The sequence below is a fragment of the Capra hircus genome, chromosome 14 (genome assembly GCF_001704415.2).
Source record: "Capra hircus breed San Clemente chromosome 14, ASM170441v1, whole genome shotgun sequence".
Classification (NCBI taxonomy): Eukaryota; Metazoa; Chordata; class Mammalia; order Artiodactyla; family Bovidae; genus Capra; species Capra hircus.
In genome coordinates, this window is record NC_030821.1 from 7,559,446 (window position 1) to 7,581,433 (window position 21,988).

Here is a 21,988-nt window from a genome sequence, read left to right on the forward strand (position 1 = left end):
ATAACAAACCATTTTACCCAACAAACTGTTGCCAAGTCCATCAGAGACTGCCTTTATCATGCTGAATTCTAGATTCAAGTAACTAGGCCTTCTTTGTTAATTTTTAATGATTTAGTTTTAAATAGCTTCACCACAGTCCTTATTGGATATGCTGCTTTGAAATCTTTTTCAGAAGTAGGTGGTATATTAATAATAAATAAATTAAAATGAATACTGGAACCCTGCATGTAAACGCTACTAAAGTCAATCCTAGATTTTGAAAGATGATTCTGAGCAAATATTTCTAAACATTAACAAATCAAAGTTTATTCTATCCTATGTACCTAACTGTATTTTATAACCTTTTCTTGACTTTCATTATTTTTTTCTAATGAAATGTTTTAACAAATTGCTAGTGTTTCATTTGAATACTAAATCTAAAATGCCTATTGATTAAAACACTACGAGGTAAAATATTAATGTGAAGTAGTATTTCTAAAAGGAGGTTTCTAAATCAAGCTAAAGTTTATACATGTAATTTGGTACAGATGTAAAGCATCATTCCTCAAGGGATTTATGTTTTAAGAAAGAAATACAGAGCTGTTCACACTTAATATTTAGATATGGAAAGAATACTCTTTTGCAGACCTTCAGTCTAGACTACTAACTCATGAGGTCATGAGAAAGAGCCTCCTTTCAGTTAACTACTTCAGCAGAATGTCCGATGACACACACATAGGCCGAGGCTAGCTCATTCAACATAGAGGCTATTTAGTTTTGAGTTCAAGACATTTGTTTTCTTAATATCCCCCCAAAAAAGAACAGCAACAAAAATTGACTTTTTCCCCCTCAAACTTATTTTAACCCTGAGAGAATTCTCACCACTTTAAAGTTGAAAAACTAATACATGAAAAACAAATTAGTGAATTTAAACTATGATACTTAAAAAACATAAATTATACTTTCTGAATACTGAATATTAATATACATACAGCACACATTTACCTTTGTATTGTAAAATGAAAGCTTCATTTTATTAATTTAGTAAAGCATATTCTCTACATGTAAATTATAAATGTCAAGTTCTTAACAGTTAAATTTTGTGTGAAATACATGTCTTTATAAAAGTCAATGGCCATGTTGAGGGAGTTAGGATTTAAATATGTATAATAGTCTCTCTTCCTTTTGTCTTAATTTGCATTCATTGACTGAATCCCATAAATGAAAAAAAATTTTACTCTACTAGAAATTCATTTGGAATTACATATGAAGAAGACTCTTGAGAGTGCTTTGGACTGCAAGGAGGTCCAATCAGTCCATACTAAAGGAGATCAGTCCTGGGTGTTCGTTGCAAGGACTGATGCTAAAACTGAAACTCCAGTACTTTGGCCACCTCATGTGAAGAGTTGACTCATTGGAAAAGACTCTGATGCTGGGAGGGATTGGGGGCAGGAGGAGAAGGGGACGACAGAGGATGAGATGGCTGGATGGCATCACCAACTCGAAGGATGTGAGTCTGAGCAAACTCCGGGAGTTGGTGATGGACAAGGAGCCCTGGCATGCTGAGATTCATGGGGTCGCAAAGAGTCAGACACGACTGAGCAAGTGAACTGAACTGATGTGTTAGTAAACTTAGCCATTTGTTATTTTTTACTCTTAGTCAATAACTACATGCTTTTGAGTTTATTCTGTTACATCCGTTACACAAGATTATTTTCAGCATTTTCAAAAGTGGTTTGTTAGGATCTAACATCAAATATCAGTGAGAATCAATCTGTCAGCTTTTATCAAAGTGTCAGTCTCTTCTAGGAAAGTCTTCTAACTCACTGTGTTTATTGGTTATATTAACTTATTACATTTTACCTGAATTTTAAATACTAAAGTTTATCACATCTTTACTATAATTTCAGGTTTCAATTAACTCAGTTAGGAAAGTTTATCAGTGCCTAAGCTTTCCCATAATCTGCACATTAAGATATCTGTGATTGGTGCCAACAAGACTTGACTGATAGAAGACTTTTGCCAATAGGTCAGATTTTCATTCAATATTTTTCTCTCTAATACAACACTTTGAGCATCTATCTCAAAAAAGACAACACAGAAGGAATTCTATACTTCACTACCGAGTTCACCAAACAGAATCAGTGGTGACCCACCGTATATCTTCTGGATGCCCTGTAAGTCATCACTGGGCAGTTTGAAGTTGTCGGTCTCCATGTACTGGTAAAAAGGGGCCATGATGGCAGTAGGGTCGTTGGAGTGTTCCAGCCCCAGAGCATGTCCCAGTTCATGAACTGCCACAAGAAATAAGTCATTTCCTGTGCAAATAAGAAGAAAAGGCATCACTGTAACTAAAATCCAAGTATAGAATTGACAAGGACAATTGGTATTACCAAAATTTTACCCAAGGAAAATAAGAGAAATTCTTTAGTTCAACGATCAGTGTGATTTTTATCATTGCATTACCTTTGGGTAAAATCCAACATGTTATTTTTAAAAGGGAGTGTTTGGTGGTGAGGAGGTGATGAAAATGAAGTTACAAAAACTTAGAAACTTCAAGAGGAATAAAGAGCAAAAGTTGAAGAGAGAACAGTAGCATCAGAAATTGCTACTGCTGCTGTTGAAATACCCTAGAAAACAGGAGATATACTATATCTCACTTATGTGATCTTCATATTGGACATAATTCTAACAATAGCTCAGCAAAAAATACAAGGTACAATCCCTACTTTTACACAAATGAGTAGATTAAGGCATAGGGGGTGACAAGTTTTTTCAACAATAGTAAATCTTTGCATTTACACAGCTGTGTCTAGAACTCAGGTTATTATAATTCCTAGAATATGGCTTATCTTTCTTACCAGCCTAGAATATAGGAATATAGGAGTGTAAAATAAAAGTCATAGGGTAGCAGTCATAAAAACTAGGAATCTAGTCTTAGCTCTGCAAATACAAATTCTAATCAATTAATGCATGATCTGAACAAAATATATTTATCTTAGAACTCTCAGAGACAGTTAATTTGACTTTGTGTAATCAGACCCCTGCAGATGGCCTCTACATGCTGTCCACTCTTGGACCATCATAAGTCAGTGCCTGAGAACAGAGCCAGTCCTTCACGGATATTTGTTCATTCCAAAAATTTAACTGAACCACATGAGTATCAATGAATGGGGGCTGTTATTCTTCCAAGAGTTATGTTTCTAAGTGATCAGTTTAACATAGCTGAACATAAAATGCAGTTTTAGGCGGTTGACTTATTACAAATGCTAAAGATTTCAGTGAACTTCCTGAGTCTCACTTTAGGGAACATTCCTTTCCAACTACTTTTCAATGTAATCACTGTGGTAATTACTTGCAGAGGGCTATTTTTTTAAACATGAAAACTGGGTGCATAACCAGTATTTTTTTAAATTCCATTCTGGAGTACTCTGTCAGAGGGAAGGGATGAAACCGTGGGGCTGACTGCACACAGAAAGGAGTCGTTCAAACATTTCTGGGGCTTACCTGAGTTTCAGAGAATATCTGTTTAAATACCAGTGGGGAACAAATTAGAGAGGCTTAAAAAGAAATAGAAGTTAAAAGAAAAATAATATAATATGCATTATCTGTAATAAAAATGTTGACTACCTTTATTAAGTTTATAAAGTTTACTGACTCTGCTCTGGGCCTTTTGACCTGTGAGAAAACCTGTATTTTCTCACTTAATTCCCACAGTTCTCCAGTCACTATAATCATGTCCACTTAAAAAATTAGAAAAAAAGGCTTAGAGACATGAAATACAATTTGCAAGTTCATGTAGTAAGACATAGGTGGATTTCTGTCCTCAAATCATTACATTTTAATGGGGGAGACCAGAGAGAAACATGATAGAAAAGTAAAATAAACAGGATGTTACATAGTGAAAAATTAGACTGATAAATAATAAGGCAGAGAAAGAATAAAGTCAGAGAGAAAATGGAGCCTAGAATATACAGGGAATTTAAGAGAACAGTAATGGTTTTGCTTTCTAGGCTGACTGCAGTGGGGATCACTGAAAGGTTTTGAGCTGAGGAGGGACATAATCTGACTTCCATTTTGACAGGATCATTCTGGAAATTACTTATGATAATCAAATGCAGTGGGCAAGTGGCTCGGCATGATTACATCTCTGATGTTAGTGTATTAATTCAGGCAAAGATACTAGTGACCTGGCCCAAAGGGGGCATAATGAAGGTATACAGAAGCAGCAAAATTCTTGGTACATTTTGAAACAAGAATCACATAGCTTCTTAAAAGACAAAATGCAAGGTGTGAGAAAAGAAAAAAGTCAAAGATAACACCATGTCTTTTGACATCAGCAACTTAAAGAATGAAGATACCAATGAATGGACAAAACACTAGGAAACCTATCATTTGTTGCCTTGCTTTTTTGTTTGGTGGAGGTGAGAAGTGGATAGCCTTACCAGGAGCTCAGTCTTTGAGTGGTAAAAATGGCCATGGAAAGTTTTTAGAGATTCAAATAAATAAGGGAGTGATTTTTGACTTGCTAAGGTATTTATCTCATGTAAGGAAGGAAGTGATTACATTATGGGATAAAGGACTGTAGCAAGATATGGTGATAAAATTAAGATCATCTCTTAAATGATGTTGTGAAAGGATATTTGGTGTCATGAGGCTAGTAAGAGTGAGCTGGAGAGATACTCTATGGCAGTCATAATAGAGATCAGAAATTGAGATTTGTAAGAGCAAGATCAAGGATATACCTATGGGAGTGAGTCTCTGAGTCAGAGTGGAATACAAACTCATTGGATGGGAGATCCACTAACTTAGAGGGCTGAACACTGGAAAAATTTATCTACATGACCATTGAGATCACCAAGAATTAAAATAAATGTGGTATTTAGCAGGGGCAGGAAAGAGTAGGACAAATTGAGAAAGTAGCATTGACATATATACATGTCATGTGTAAAACAGATAACTAGCAAGAAGCTGCTGTATAACACAGTGAGTCCAGTCTAGCACTCTATGACGACCAAGAGGGCTGGAATTTAATTATGACCGATTTGCGCTGTTGTACGGCAGAAGCCAACACGGCCTTGTAATTATCCTCCAATTAAAAATTAACTAATATCGAAGGGAATAGGATCAAACTGGGAGATAAAGTCGTCAAGGATTCGGGAGAACAATGTGGATGCTGGTAGGTGACTACAAGGGGAGACACGGATGGAACAGTCGAACAAAATCAGTCACAGCTTGATGTTTCTATGGAGGAGACTGGGAGCATGATCCTGAAGTGGCGTTAAAAAAAAAAGAAAACATAAGAGGGCAAGTGTCATAGCTCACGTCCTGCAGTAGAAGGAATGTGGGGGAGAAAACAGCTAGCATTTTGAAGGAATGGAGAGACTAAGTTTAGCTACCAAAAGAATCTAAAGGGAACATTTTCAAAATAAGTTGATTATTATCAAAGAGGTTTTGCTGACAATGGACTTGGAACATCTCTGGAGCGAACAGCTTCAGCAGAGAGAAGGAAGGAAATGAAGGCAGAAATGGCAATGTACAAATCATAAGAGAATGAGAGTCCCAGGGGTAAGGGCTGGCCTGTGCTTCCTGTGGTAACAGATAAAAATGGGAGGAGAGGGCCTGAAAATAAACCTCGTGATGCAAAGGTATCAAACAAAAGAGATCACTATTACTTTAAGAATACATTTAAAGGAATTAAAGAATATGGCCAAAGCAGGGAGTGAAATTTCAGGGGTATACAGGAGGAAAATGTATAATGGGAGAAAGGACAGCTTCCTGCACCCACCTTTGCTTCAGTTTTTGTTATTTTTCCTCTGCCTACAAGATACTTCCACATTCTTCAGCAAGATAGCCAAGATCTTTTATCCATATTCCTTTCTCCTCCTTTACAACATTACTTCCTATTTCTTTTCCTTCTGTGACCCTCTTTCTAGTTATACAAGTATGTGCTTGCTCAGCCCTGAAGGTAAATGCATGAACTGTCTTCCTCCTAGAATTGAAACACACCTTCCTTTGCTTGGTGTGTTAAAATTAAGTGAAGTGAAAATCTCTCAGTCGTGTCCAGCTCTTTGTGACCCCATGGACTATACAGTCCATGGAATTCTCCAGGCCAGACTGGAGTGGGTAGCCTTTCCCTTCTCCAGGGGATCTTCCCAACCCAGGAATTGAACTCAGGTTTCCCGCATTGCACGTGGATTCTTTGACCAGCTGAGCCACAAGGGAAGCCCTCTGGCTGTGCTGGATGCATATCAAGCTGATTTGGTTTGAGTGCTCAAATGTTACCTTCTCTGTAAGTCCTTCCCCGAAGGGGTACAATTACCACATGCTCTCTTTTTGCTCCCATAACCCATTGTGCATCACCTTATCATAAAACCCAGTAGCACTTTATTGTCATCATCTCTGAGCAGGTCTTCCCAGTGAATTTTGAACTCTTTAAAGACTGAACTTGTGCATCATATATCTCCGTGCCCTCAGTTCAAAGACATTGTCTGATATCTACCAGATGATTAATCATTAAATGAAGTCACTCAGTCTTGTCCGACTCTTTGCGACCCTGGGGACTGCAGCCCACCAGGCTCCTCTGTCCATGGGATTCTCCAGGCAAGAATACTGGAGTGGGTTGCCACCAGGGAAGGGCAGACGCAGGCAGACGCTTTAAGGTTAAAGCGTCTGCCTGCGTCTGCCTGGAATGGGAGAGACCTGGGTTCGATCCCTGGGTCAGGAAGATCCCCTAGAGAAGGAAATGGCAACCCACGCCAGTACTCTTGCGTGGAGAATCCCATGGAGGGAGGAGCCTAGCTGGATACAGTCCATGGGGTCGCAAAGAGTCAGACACGACTGTGCGACTTCACTTTCACTTTCACTCATTAAATGAGCTGAATGAGTAAATGAGTTTGCAGGAAGTGGAGGACTAATTAGAATCTGAATAGTAAAGAACACAATGTCATTTCCACCTAAATATAGTTCAGATTTTTTTCTTCCTCCCACAAACTTTATTGAAGTACAATTGACAAAATTGCAAAATATTTAAATTGCACATTGTGGTAGTTTGATATATGTTTATATCGTGAAAGGATTCTCCTCAATGAGTTAATAAACGCATCCATTACCAGCTTTCTTTCTTTGCAGTGAGAACTCTCTTATCAAATTGCAGTGATAAAATTCAGTGTCATCGACTATAGTCACCATGCTATACATTAGATCCTTAGAAATTATTCATCTTATAACTGAAAGTCTGTACTCCTTTAACAACGTTTTACTGCCTGCCCACTCCCCAGTTGTTTTTCAGACAATCATGGGTGGAAAGAGAATGAAATGAGGTGAGAAAAACTGAGGAGACCACTTCTCTTATATGGCATCAGACAGTGGAACTAAAATATGTGAGCACTCAATAAATATCACTAAGTTGCTCAAAAAGTGCCAGAAGATAGTTGTGTTTGAAGTAATGAAAAAGGCTATGGTCTATAGGAAATCGCTGGAGAGTGCAGAACAAGTTTGCTTTTGTAAAATATTTTAGAGGAGGAATTATAATGATTGGAGGGGCCAAGGACTGAGAGTGGGATGTTCACAGTGTTTGGAGAGTGGAAAATCAAAAGGCACAGGAGGTCAGATTTACTGGAAAACAGGACTTTGAAAGATTACAGTTTGAGTTAAAATTTAAAAAAAAAATACAATGAAACATGCTTTTGTGGATCATCCAGCAAGCATGCGCTAGTCATGGGCAGAGATGACAGAAAGAAGAAGGGAGTCATTTAATTAGAGACGTAGGAATCACAGGAGTGTTTGTGAGTATATAATATACGGAGAAGGCTTCAGATTGTGTCTCAGAGGACACTCACAGGTGAGAGGAAGTAGGGAGGAAATGAATCACAGGTATTTTACATGTCAGACGTCTAACACCAACTCTGGAATGAGCACCTTTGTGTTTTTATATCAGAGATATATTCATTAAGATACAAATCTAATATTGATGAGATACTGCAACCACAAATAAGGTCCAAAGTGGTAGGACAGGTGTATGCTCAGCATCTGTGCATACTCATGCCCAGGAAATACATTAAAGGGTCTTTTAGGAAGCATTACTACCAATAAAGCTAGGAAAGGTGATGGAATTCCAGCTGAGCTATTCAAAATACTAAAAGTTAACATTGCCAAAGTGCTGCACTGAATATGTTTGCAAGTGTGGAAAACCCAGCAATGGCCACAGGACTGGAAAAGGTCAGTTTTTTGTCTCAATTCCAAAGAAGGGTAAGGCTTAAGAATGTTCAAACTACTGGACAATTGTGTTCACTTCCCATGCTAGTAAGGGTATGCTCAAAATCCTTCAAGTTAGGCTTCAGCAGTACTTGAATTGAGAACTTCCAGATGTATAAGCTAGGTTTAGAAAAGGCATAGGAACCAGAGCTCAAATTGCCAACATTCTTTGGAACACAGAGAAACCAAGAAAATTTCAGAAAAACATCTACTTCTGATTCATTGACTATGTGGAAGGCTTTGACCATGTGGATCACAACAAACTAAAAATTCTGAAAGAGATGGGAATACCAGACCACCCTACCCATCTCCTGAGAACCTTGTAGGCAGGCCAAGATGCAACAGTTAGAATCTTACATCGAACAACTGACTGGTTCAGAATTAGGAGTATGTCAAGGCTGTATACTGTCACCCTGTTTATTTAACTTATATGCAGAGTACATTATGTGAAATGGTGGGTTGGATTAGTTACAAGCTGGAGTCAGGATTGCTGGGAGAAATAACAACAACCTCAAATATGTACACGATACCACTCTAATGGCAGAAAGCAAAGAGGAACTAAAGAGCCTCTTGATGAGGGTGAAGGAGGAAAGTGAAAAAGCTGGATTAAAACTCAATGTTAAAAAAACTAAGATCATGACATCTGAAACCATCACTTCTTGGCAAATAGAGGGGTGGAAAAGTGGAAGCAGTGACAAATTTTCTCTTCTCAGGCTCAAAACTCAATACGGATGGTGACTGCAACCATGAAATTAGAAGACACTTGCTTCTTGGAAGGAAGGCTATGACAAACCTAGGCAGCATATTGAAAAGCAAAGACATCACTTTGGCGACAAAGGTCCATATAGTCAAAGCTATGGTCTTTCCAATAGTCATGTATAGATGTGAGAGTTGGACCAAAAAGAAGGTTGAGTGCCGAAGAATTAATGCTTTTGAACTGTGGTGTTGCAAATGATTCTTGAGAGTCCCTTGGACAACAGGGAGAACAAACCAGTTAATCCTAAGTGATGCCAACCCTTAATACTCATTGGAAGGACTGATGCTGAAGCTGAAGCTCCAATGCTTTGATCTGATGGGAAGAGCCAACTCATCGGAAAGGACCCTGATGCTGGGAAAGACTGAAGGCAGGAGAACCAGGTAGAGGATGAGACGGTTGGACAGCATCACTGACTCAGTTCATGCACATGAACTTGGGTGAACTCTGGGAGATGGTGAGAGACAGGGAGGCCTGGCATGCTGCAGTCCATGGGGTCGGTGGGGAGAGAAGAAATTGGCCAAGATGGCATGCTGAGGCTCTCTCGCCCCACATTTTGTAAATAATGACTATGTAACAGCTGAGATTGCTTATAGCACTGCGTGTGCACAGCACGAGGTACTCGCTTCGTCATGGGCTGCTTTGTGCAATACTCCTGTACGAGCTTCACGATGAAAGCCCCGGCTGCTGCTGCGCCGGGACTACACTGGAGCAGCAACATGGTTATGCTCTATGAGGTTATGTTATGGCTCCGTTATGGCTTGGTTATGGTTATGTTGTGGCTGCTGCTATGGCGGCTGTGCCAGGCAGGAGAGAAGAAATGTGTCTGCAGTTCCTACAGCTTCTCACATCTTCTTCCAGCATCCTCACTCACGCCTTGCCTACTCTGGGCTCAACGAACAGCGTGCACAGTGTTAACAGCGAGACAGACAGGATGAGAAGCAGTGCAGGTTCACAAAGGGTCGGACACGACTTCACAGCTGAACAACAAGAACTATGCCAACTGCAGAGAAGCTGCAAAGTGGTAGGACAGGTGTGTGCTTAGGGTCTGGGCATACTCATGCCTACAAACTGCACGTAAATTTGGCTGGAACGTGCCATCAGTGCGCTAAAAGTGAGAGACGTTTTTATCAAAAACAGACCTCATGACGAAACAGGAATCCATCAAGCTTGCACTGGACCAACAAAACAAGGCTGTGGAACCAAGAGCAGAAGACAAAATGGTTTGCACTCAAGGCTCCCAAGATGCTATGGTGACCTCCAAGCTTGGCCAGATGATAGCACTGGTTTGGAAAATACCTTTAGACTCTCCTGCCCTTCTTTTATCAAAACAGATACAACTTCTTTGTCAGAAAGTCCCAATGTGATCTTACAGGGATTATGTCTTGTCTTTATTCTTTAAAAGGGAATAAATCCAACCTTCATAACCTTCCTCCTGTGTATTATGTCCCCTTCCCTAGGAAAAAAGTAACCTGCACTTTGTTCCTAGATAAATATGTAGGAATTCATTCTTTCACTCTTGGTCAGATAAATATCACTGTTAGCCATGTATCAAACTTTTGGACCTTGTTGAATTAACAAGTACTTCAAATCTCTCACAGAAAACAGTGTTTTATTCACTTTTTTTTTTCTTTCAGCTAGTAAGAGAATGAAAAAACCCCCAAAAGTAAGACAAAGTGATAACAGCAAAAATCATATGTCATATATCTATTCACTTCAGATTAATCCAATTTCTTCTAAGCATCTTTCCTAAGAGTGGAGTCATTCCTTGTTTAAGAAATAAAGTAAGCCTTTAGAAGAAAATTAATAGGCTTAGGACATGAACCCATGACCTATTGAGTTTGCCACAGCACTTTTAATCAGGAATACTGGCTAAACGTTCCAAGTAATTACCATCCTTCAGATGACTGGCAATAATATAATTAAAACTTACTGAAGATTCATAATAGTTTAAAAGGGTAAGTTGTTAAGTAAAGTACCAGTTGGTAGTTTGAATTCTACTTGGAACAAAAGTTTCTGGCCCATGATGAATTTTAGACAATTAAAATGCACCAGACCTTTCGCCTAATGATGAAAATAATAACTGCTTCTGTAACTTATCATTAATTTACATGATTCAAGACTCTCAATTGCAATATGCCTTGATCTTATCAACATGCAGGAGACAAAGGAGAAATCAGCTTATTGGCTCTTAATACAGAAATAGTACTTGCTTCTTTTGTAAGATTTTGAGATTTGAGTGTGTTGCTTTCAATTGAATCCCTAATCTTCTTCACTTCGTATCCTCCAATATAATTTCAGGATACTGAACTGTATATTATCAAGTATAATGCATTATTTAAAATTTCCTTGTCATACTTATGTCTTTGTATTTCATTCTAAACTTTTTCAACCCTCCATTCATTTCCATTTGCAACTCCTTCTGCTAAAAGCGTATCTTGAATATCAAAAATGACTATACAATATTTCATATGTAAAAACTGTTATATGTAATCATGACATTCATAATCCTATAAGTATTAAAACATCAGCATCACTAAATCAATCTGTTTTTGCCCTTACCTTTGACTGTCCCAGTCCCTCCAGAGGCAATCACTAACTTGAATTTTAAATTTCTCAATCTCCTGCTTATAGTTAATCAAATATGTGTCTTTAAATAAATTATAGTTTTGTAAATGCAGTATCATCCTGTATGTCGTCTTCTGAAACTTTCTGAAGGTCTGCATTTGTTTTTCTAATATCTTTTTGTTTACCTCTGTCAGTCTTAAAAAATTTTTTAACCCTTCAAAACAAAATTGAGAAACACCTCTTTGTCCATCTCCCCAGGTAAACCTAGTTTCTCTGTCTCTATGTATCCTTGGCCTTTTGCACATAACTTGATTGTAACACGTATCATAATTTCCCTGACAGCTTCTGATGCATGGAAATACTTAATATTTACTTGTAGGTAAAATGACTGGGAACATATTTGAGCAAATTCATAATTTCTATTTAAGTATGTAATTTAAAATACTCAAGTCCATGTCTAGAAACAAAACTCTGAAATCATCATGAAATCTCTGATTAGTGGTAGTTACCTCAGTGCCTAATAGATAAATAGGATGGGCCTCCTTAAACTTCTGTCCTCTCAAACTATCCACACACTGGTTTTGCCAGTTGAGCAGCTAAAGAAATATGTGGGAGTCAAATCTCCAAGGTGGCCCACATGACTTCTGCTCCCGATATTTCATTATATGTACTTGCTGGAGTAGAATATGGTAGAAGTGATGGTATGCGATCTCCAAGGTTAGGTCATAATATTCATCAGGACTTCCTTCTTGGTTATTTCTCTCTGGAGAAATAGTTCCCATGTCCTATAAACAGCTCTCTATGCAGAGGAGTATAGGTAGAGAACCAAAGCTTCCTACCAAAGAGCTACATGAGTAAGCTTGGAAGTAGATCTTACAGCCTCTTCAGATAACTGCAGACACAACCAATAATTTCACTACACATTCGCATGTACCTTGAATCAAAACCACCCAGTTAAACTGCTCTTGGATACTTTACCCGCCCCCACTCCACCAAACTGTGTGAGATAATAAGTGTGTTGTTTTAAGTTGCTAAGGTTTGGGGTGACATTTTTTATGCAGTAACAGATAAGTAATATGGGACATTTAAGTAGTAAGTGGGACTATGTAATTAGGATTAGGAGATAGGAAAGAAAAGTTAAAAAAAAACCTGGGTAGAAAAAGAAGCTACTCTGAAGCATCTGAGTATTTGTACAATAATCCATATATATATATATATATATAAAGTGTCCTAAGTATTGTCCAATCCAATTATCTCCACATAAACTGAAAGGTTTGGTGATAATTCTAACTAAATTTGAGAAAAATCTGTGACTGCAAACTTTCACAGATAAAAGTATCAGCTCTTTTGCTGCGTCGTATGTTTCTGTCCAATACATAAGACCTGTTTGGTTGCCCCTTTATTTCTACTCTCTTGGCGCCTCTCTGAAGAGAGGGCCTCTTTCTTGATGGTGGTTTAGCCACTAACTCATGTCCGAGTCTTGAGACCCCCCCAGGGACTGCAGCCCGCCAGGCTCCTTTGTCCATGGGACTCTCCAGGCATGAATACTGGAGGGGGTTGCCATTTCCTTCACCAAGGGAACTTCCCCACTCAGGAATTGAACCTGCGTCTCCTGCGCTGCAGGCAGGCTCTTTCCCAACTGAGCTATGAGGGCCTCTTCCTTGCTAGCCAGTAAAACCTGGGGTCCCTGCTGAGGAGCCAGAAGAGTCTGGGAGACATGTGAAAAAATAACAAGAATAACATGCTATGTGTTGACCACTTATTATGAACTAGAAGTATGTCACTGAGTTTGTCATCGAAACCTCATGACGGAACATTCTCACTCCCTCCGCCAATAACGCTTTTGAGGCTGCGCTACCGGCTCGATCAGGCTCTCCACCCGGGAGAGCTAGGCCCCATCCTCCATCATGGCCGCCCACCTCTGGACGAGTCAGATCCCTACTGAGCTCTGCAAGGTAGGACGGGATAGAAGCTGATTTGGGATAAGATTTTCACACGTCCCTTATTTCCACCGCTACTCTCATCGAGCCTCCAGTTCCTCAAGCGTCTGGTGCACTTCCGTTGCCTTCTTTCTGTCCGCTGTTCCTGGTCTCAACATTTCACTCATTCCCCAACGTTCTCAAGCCACAGAATGACTCCTTGGCTCCTCCTCTGGATGCTTTCTCTCAACTGAGTCAGAGTTAAGACTATGAAAAAGCTTATTATTACAATAATTTATTAGTTGTTACCATACATGAGCTAATATGAGGCAAGGAAGTTACAATTTTGAATAGTGTTTACCTGTGTGCCATGCAAATCTGACCATTTTATTTAATGACAACTGTAATTTTCTTTCACATATGCTCAAACCTTTAAAATGTTTTGCACTGTTAAAGTGTATAGTATTATTAAGGATGTCTCCAGACTAGAATTAAAGGAAAGAAAAAGTTCTCGTAAAGTGTTAAAAAAGCAACACAAAGAATATCAGTTAATATTCACATGTAGTATGTGTCACCATATTAGGTAAATTTTGTTATTATCACTATTTCCCAGATCAGGAAATGATGACTTTCGTAGATGGTGTGACTTGGCCAAAGTTACCTAGTAACTGGCAGGAACTGAGTTAAGCCCCCTTACAGTCTAGGCCCTGTACAATGTCAAGAACCTCCATCCATAGTTCATCAGGCACTCTATCTATCCGATCTAGTCCCTTAAATCTATTTCTCACTTTCACTGTATAATCATAAGGGAGTTGATTTAGGTCATACCTGAATGGTCTAGTGATTTTCCATATTGTCTTCAATTTAAGTCTGAATTTGGCAATAAGGAGTTCATGATCTGAGCCACAGTCAGCTCCCGGTCTTGTTTTTGCTGACTGTATAGAGCTTCTCCATCTTTGGCTGCAAAGAATATAATCAATCTGATTTCAGTGTTGACCATCTGGCGATGTCCATGTGTAGAGTCTTCTCTTGTGTTGTTGGAAGAGGGTGTTTGCTATGACCAGTGCATTCTCTTGGCAAAACTCCATTAGCCTTTGCTGCTATTGCTGCTGCTGAGTCGCTTCAGTCGTGTCCGACTCTGTGCGACCCCATAGACGGCAGGCCACCGGGCTCCCCCATCCCTGGGATTCTCTAGGCAAGAACACTGGAGTGGGTTGCCATTTCCTTCTCCAACCTTTGCCTTTGCCCTGCTTCATTCTGTATTCCAAGCAGATGTTGGCAATTTGATCTCTGGTTCCTCTGCCTTTTCTAAAACCAGCTTGAACATCTGGACGTTCATGGTTCATGTATTGCTGAAGCCTGGCTTGGAGAATTTTGAGCATTACTTTACTAGCATGCGAGATGAGTGAAACTGTGCGGTAGTTTGAGCATTCTTTGGCATTGCCTTTCTTTGGGATTGGAATGAAAACTGGCCTTTTCCAGTCCTGTGGTCACTCCTGAGTTTTCCAAATTTGCTGGCATATTGAGTGAAGCACTTTCACAGCATCATCTTCCAGGATTTGAAATAGCTCAACTTGAATTCCATCACCTTCACTAGTTTTGTTCGTAGTGATGCTTTCTAAGGCCCACTTGACTTCACATTCCAGGATGTCTGGCTCTAGATGAGTGATCACACCACCATGATTATCTTGGTCATGAACATCTTTTTTGTACAGTTCTTCCATGTATTCTTGCCACTTCTTCTTAATACCAGATGTTCAAGCTGGTTTTAGAAAAGGCAGAGGAACCAGAGATCAAATTGCCAACATCCGCTGGATCATGGAAAAAGCAAGAGAGTTCTAGAAAGAAATCTACTTCTCCTTTATTGACTATGCCAAAGCTTTTGACTGTGTGGATCACAAGAAACTGTGGAAAATTATGGAAGAGATGGGAATACCAGACCACCTGACCTGCCTCTTGAGAAACCTATATGCAGGTCAGGAAGCAACAGTTAGAACTGGACATGCAACAACAGACTGGTTCCAAATAGGTAAAGGAGTATGTCAAGGCTGTATATTGTCACCCTCCTTATTTAACTTCTATGCAGAGTACATCATGAGAAACGCTGGGCTGGAAGAAGCACAAGCTAGAATCAAGAGTGCCGGGAGAAATATCAATAACCTGAGATATGCAGATGACACCACCCTTATGGCAGAAAGTGAAGAACTAAAGATCCTCTTGATGAAAGTGAAAGAGAAGAGTGAAAAAGTTGGCTTAAAACTCAACATTCAGAAAACGAAGATCATGGCCTCTGGTCCCATCACTTCATGGGAAATAGATGGGGAAACAGTGGAAACAGTGTCAGACTTTATTTTTTGGGGCTCCAAAATCACTTCAGATGGTGACTGCAGGCATGAAATTAAAAGACGCTTACTCCTTGGAAGGAAAGTTATGACCAACCGAGACAGCATATTGAAAAGCAGAGACATTACTTTGCCAACAAATGTCTGTCTAGTCAAGGCTATGGTTTTTCCTGTGGTCATGTATGGATGTGAGAGTTGGACTGTGAAGAAGGCTGAGCGCCAAAGAATTGATGCTTTTGAACTGTGGTGTTGGAGAAGACTCTTGAGGGTCCCTTGGACTGCAAGGAGATCTAACCAGTCCATTCTAAAGGAGATCAGTCCTGGGTGTTCTTTGGAAGGACTGATGCTAAAGCTGAAACTCCAGTACTTTGGCCACCTCATGTGAAGAGTTGACTCATTGGAAAAGACTCTGATGCTGGGAGGGATTGGGGGCAGGAGGAAAAGGGTACAACAGAGGACGAGATGGCTGGATGGCATCACTGACTTGATGGATGTGAGTCTGAGTGAACTCCGGGAGATGGTGATGGACAGGGAGGCCTGGCATGCTGCAATTCATAGGGTCACAAAGAGTCAGACACAATTGAGCGACTGAACTGAACTGAACAGTCTAGGCCCACAACAAAAGATTAAGGTGTGCTGGGGAAGTCGATTTCTTTACTTTGTCCTTAGCCCTAAACATCTTCTCAAGACTTCAGAGTTTGCATCCAGAAGGCAAGGGCCACCCTATCAAGCCTCCCGTTCAAAGTGAACAGCTGTTGCACAGCTGCTGCATAAGAACTCTTTCTAAGCATCCTTAACAATAATTTCTATTTCTTTTCTCCACTAAATGAATGCCAAACTTAATACTTTCAAATGTACTTCCTAAGTACAATTCCAGCTGCTCAAAAAGTTTTAATCGTTTTCATTGCTTCTAATTTTTAGTTAAGTCTAAAAGGCTTGTAGCAAAGAAAATATTTTCTAAAGAAAAGGAAAGAGTACTGCTAAAATTAGGAGAAGGGTAAAGTACATGGATTTTCATTTTCACGTTACATTTCAAAACTTTTCCCTAGATACTGAGGAGAGTTTCTGGGAATGTTACAGAGTTTGCCTGTTGGGATGCAGTTACATTCGGAGCATGCCACTGATTTACAATAATAAGGCATAATTAAACACCAGGCCTTTAAAATATAAGGAAAACAAATAGCCATCTAATAGTTCTTCCAAAAATCAGTAAAGGTATTTCTAAAGATATCTACCACCAAACATTTATAGATTCTAATTTAATAAGGACTTTAGAAAAAAATCATATAATTAAAATAACTTAAATATATCTTAGGTAAAGTGGACACCTTGGGATAATATTTGGATAATCAAGGCCAAGGCAAATGTTTTACTCATTCAGGCGACGGTCTGGATATGAAGTTTGTTTTTTAGTGAATTCGACATGTGTTCACAGCATGCAGGGCTTCCCCTGTGGCTCAGCTGGTAGAGAATCTGCCTGCAATGAGGGAGACCTGAGTTCTATCACTGGGTTGGGAAGATTCCCTGGAGAAGGAAAAGGCTACCCGCTCCAGTATTCTAGCCTAGAAAATTCCATGGACTGTATAGTCACGGGGTCCCAAAGAGTTGGACATGACTGAGCAACCTTCACAACATTTAAAATAGTCCTTCTAAAGAAATAAGATTCGTTGTGGCTAATTGCACCATGATATTAACAGTTTGTATCCCTCTCCTGCTGAGGCTAGTTAGGAGTCTAGAAATATTCTCATTTATGCCCCTTGTCATTTATCCATGTGCGGTTTATATGTGCTATACTCTCCCCCTGGGTAGATCAATTTAATGGTCAAGATGATTCTGGAGGATTACTTTCCTCTCTCTGTAGTGCAAAAGAAATAAATTTTAATGACTACCTAAACAAAAGCAATAGTGTAATAAACGCAAAGCCATTTCTCAGGAACTTAATTATATATGCTTTCGCTGTATGTGAACTTTAAGTACTATCCATTCAGTAGCCATTCTAAGTATGGCTAGTATAAGAATCCCAGTATTATGTGCTATTCCCAGATCAGCAGCTATTTGACATATTTCTTTAATCATTATTAAGTATCCACTATAAGCAAGGAAGCATTTATAGAATCATTGATAAACAATTTATCCTTACATACAGTTGATTTTTCTACTGTGGACCAGACAATATGAAACACCATAGTCTCAGAGATAAATCTCCAATGTCCCTTGTTCTTAATTAAGGAACCAAGAGTTTAGCTCAATGATTCTGAGCTTTTTGAGGTTCACAAACTCCTTGGAGAATCTGAGAAACTATGGATATTCTCCCAAGAAAAGTGAATGCATTAGCAATACTGCATGTGATTTTGAAGTTAGGTTTACTTAAGTCCTTTAAGACAGATCAGATTTGAAATGCTAACAGCTACTGTCTGTAAAAGTCTAGTAAATTATATAACTCTGTGTGATTCAATTTCTTTATTTATAAAGTAGGTCTAATATAACCTATTTATAGGGCTGTTGGTGGGTTAAATAATGCAATGTATATAAAAAACTTCTTAAAGACATAGTTATCAGCTAGTACTATGCTACTTTTAAGATTACTAATATTATGCCTATTCTGACTACTCCTACTACTGCTGCCGATGCTACTATTTTATTATCAATAGACTTTACAAGTTTTTGAGTGAAAAGTTCCCTACTTTCTATAACAAGAAATTGAAGCTCCAGTACATTGGGCTATCAGAGGTCTGAAAACTAAGTGTTAGAACTAGAATTTAAATGTCAGTTTCGACTTTACCAAAACTCATGCACCAACTGGTTAAACATGGTCTTGATATAAAAATATGTGAGTGACAAGGTTGGAAAGAATATTAAGATCAAGTTTTGAAGAACTTTGAATGCTAGGTTTAACAGTCAGCTCATTGTGTAGGAGGCAACAGAATTCCTTGAAAGACTAATATAAAAATGGCATTGCTTTAGGGTAATTTGACATCAGTATGAAGGTGTGATTGCAGTGCGAAATGACTGAAGGCAAAGGCAGCGGTCACAAGACTGCTTTAATAATCAGAATTACTCGGTGACAGAACCTACACAAAGGCAGTGATGAAGGGACAGAAAACTGGAAAGGAAAATATTTGAGTCATAGATGATTGCAATCATTTCTTGAGTTATGCTTTTTCCCATTATTAAGTTAGAGTTGATCATAATCCCTTAAACAACAAAATATACATAAAAATTGTCTCATATTTTACTACCATTATTGATTGCTAAAGGTAGAAAACTTGAATCTAGATTTTTATTTTAATTTTCAAAGTATACTATTTAGTATACTAAATGGTTATGATGTTAAAAGTTATCTATTGAAGGTCCTTTTATAAATATTTCATATTATTTTCACATAGCAGCTAAAATCGACTTTTTGCTGCAATTTTTGAACTCAACTAGATAATGAATAATTAACAAGAAGTGGGAAAACAAAATTGTAAAATGTTTCACTCACTTGCTTGTACCAGCTTATCTAGACTGTGATTCCTGCGAGTATTTAACTATACCCATTTCCTCACTGACAGCACAGAAGAGCTTGCAAGGTTTACGGTAACAGCATTGATATGGTGTTGCTAATACCTAGGGTGGGTCACAAGGAGATAGGTCAGCTCTTTTTGAGTAAAAGCATTGAACTTAGCATGATGCAAGGAGGCAGAACTGGAGAAAGCATGGCTTCTGTAAACAGCATTCACAGCTGCAAGGTCAAGGTCAATCTGTGTATGCAGCTGCCTTTGTTTCCTCTCAGCGTATCTGTCAAAACGAATTGCCAGTCCAGGTTCAATGCATGATACTGGTTGCTTGGGGCTGGTGCCCTGGGACGAACCAGAGGGATGGTACGGGGAGGGAGGAGGGAGGGGGGTTCAGGATGGGGAACACGTGTATACCTGTGGCGGATTCATGTTGATGTATGGCAAAACAAATACAATATTGTAAAGTAATTAACCTCCAATTAAAATAAATAAATTTATATTAAGAAAAAACCTTCATGATCCTGGAATTCAATTCGTGCTTGCATATGAGAAGAATAATTTGTAAAACAACATTTTTTTTGTTCACAAAATTCCTATTTTTTTCAGTTTAAATGCTTGGACACCAGTAAAGTTTTTATTTTACGATGGAGAACCTCCCCTGACACTCATTAAAGACAATCATGAGTATGTACAGTATTTCCAGGAAAATTCTGAGAAAGTAACTTTAGGATGGAGAAGGAAGAAGCCCAAGGAGTAAGGATGGACTGGGGCTTCTGGGCACCCAGATAAACTCGGGTATTTAGCTGGTTCGTTTTTATCTCCTAAAGGAAAATGAAGACTGGTTAACAGTAAGGCTAAAATTACCAGCTCTTGAGGTCCATAATAGAGTCCCGCACAGGAAGGGTGTATAAACTGCAACGTGAGGGATGCAGCAAGGAGAAAGTAACAGGAACGCAAGTGAAAGGATGTTACGGAAAGAGCTGAATAAATTGAGTCAGGTATTGAGTCACTAGAGTGGGTGTGCGTGGCCACCAGAGTAAACCCTACAGTGTGTTTATTCCACTGGATATTATTTACATGGGTGGAAAGGACTGACATATATTCAAGTGCAGCTGCTTGCTTTCTGAGAGATGGAAACATCAGTTCAGTTCAGTCGCTCAGTCGGGTCCGATTCTTTGTGACCCCATGAATCGCAGCACGCCAGGCCTCCCTGTCCATCACCAACTCCCGGAGTTCACTCAGACTCACGTCCATCGAGTCCGTGATGCCATCCAGCCATCTTATCTACGGTCGTCCCCTTCTCCTCCTGCCCCCAATCCATCACAGCATCAGGGTCTTTGCCAATGAGTCAGCTCTTCGCATGAAGTGGCCAAAGTACTGGAGTTTCAGCTTTAGCATCATTCCTTCCAAAGAACACCCAGGACTTATCTCCTTTAGAATGGACTGGTTGGATCTCCTTGCAGTCCAAGGGACTCTCAAGAGTATTCTCCAACACGGCAGTTCAAAAGCAAACATATCAAACAATTATAGGATTTAACACATATTAAACAGTTATAGGATTTAAAAGTTAAGAGGATGAAACTTTAGCTGTTTTCTGAATTTTGCTTTTTGTATTTCATTGCCACCTGCTGATTCATTTTTGGTGATGTTACAGATTTGACTGCTGAGGCATACTTAATTCCTATTTTCAGGGGGAAAAAAGCAAAAGCAAACAAAAAAAAACCAATTCTCTATAGAGAATTTGGTTGATTTACTAATAAATTATGTTAGTTTATTTTTATAAAGCATTAAAATATAACCAAGCAGCAGTGATTATAGTAAAGAAATGATAAAAATTTAATTACTCGTTCAGAAATGATTTTTTTTTTCCTTTTTCACCTAACGTAAGCATTTTCCCAGAGGAACCTATTTTGGCTCAATAATATGGTGTTTTCTTTAACAATCATCTTTAAAAGGAGGCATTTCCTTTTTGTTTTTCTCTAAAGCAATCCTGTTTCTACCTTCCCTAGCCTACTTTCTTTTAGTAAAACCCAACCAAATGTGCAAAATGCAAAAACAATGGTAAGTTTAACACTTCACATAATCATGTATTTACACCACAACACAAACTTCCTATTTTATAAATATATGCGTGTGTATATACATATAGACACACACATATATTTATTTATAGCTATTGATGAAAGGTGAAAGGTAAATGTGTTTGACTTTCTTCATTGCTTATATAACAACAGTGATCTGAGTTCATATTTATGTTCTAAGAGTGATAAGAAATGCATAATTTCATTTGAGTAATTATTATTCATATGTGAAAAAATTAAAATGCAGAATCTCCAGATTGATACTTATTTGTGCAGTCAACAATAGAGAGGATTAGGTGAATTGATTCTTCAAAAGTATTTCAGTAAAGTAGTGAACTTAAAATATATACATTTATATGGCACATGAACAAAATCAGAAGATTCATACTTGGCCAAAGAAAATTCATACTTGTTCATAGAAAATTTTGAAACATATTTCTAATTCCTGCAGAAGGATGTGATGTCACCTAAGTGTCTTCCTTGTCTATTTTATTCAGATTTGCTTTTAAAGTGATGAAACCAAAATAGAAGATGAAAATGAAAGATAAATAAAAAGACATATCTTTTTAATAATAGAAATGCTTTTAAT

The 21,988-nt window shown here is 38.6% G+C and overlaps 1 protein-coding gene across 1 annotated transcript in view; it reads right to left on the reverse strand.

The window, feature by feature from the left end:
* Positions 1-21,988, reverse strand: part of MMP16 (matrix metallopeptidase 16) — a 382,552-nt gene that overhangs the window by 102,128 nt on the left and 258,436 nt on the right. Inside the window, exon 5 of the mRNA XM_005689258.3 lies at positions 2,136-2,297. Coding sequence (XP_005689315.1) covers positions 2,136-2,297 — 162 coding nt within the window. The remainder of the gene's footprint in view (positions 1-2,135; positions 2,298-21,988) is intronic.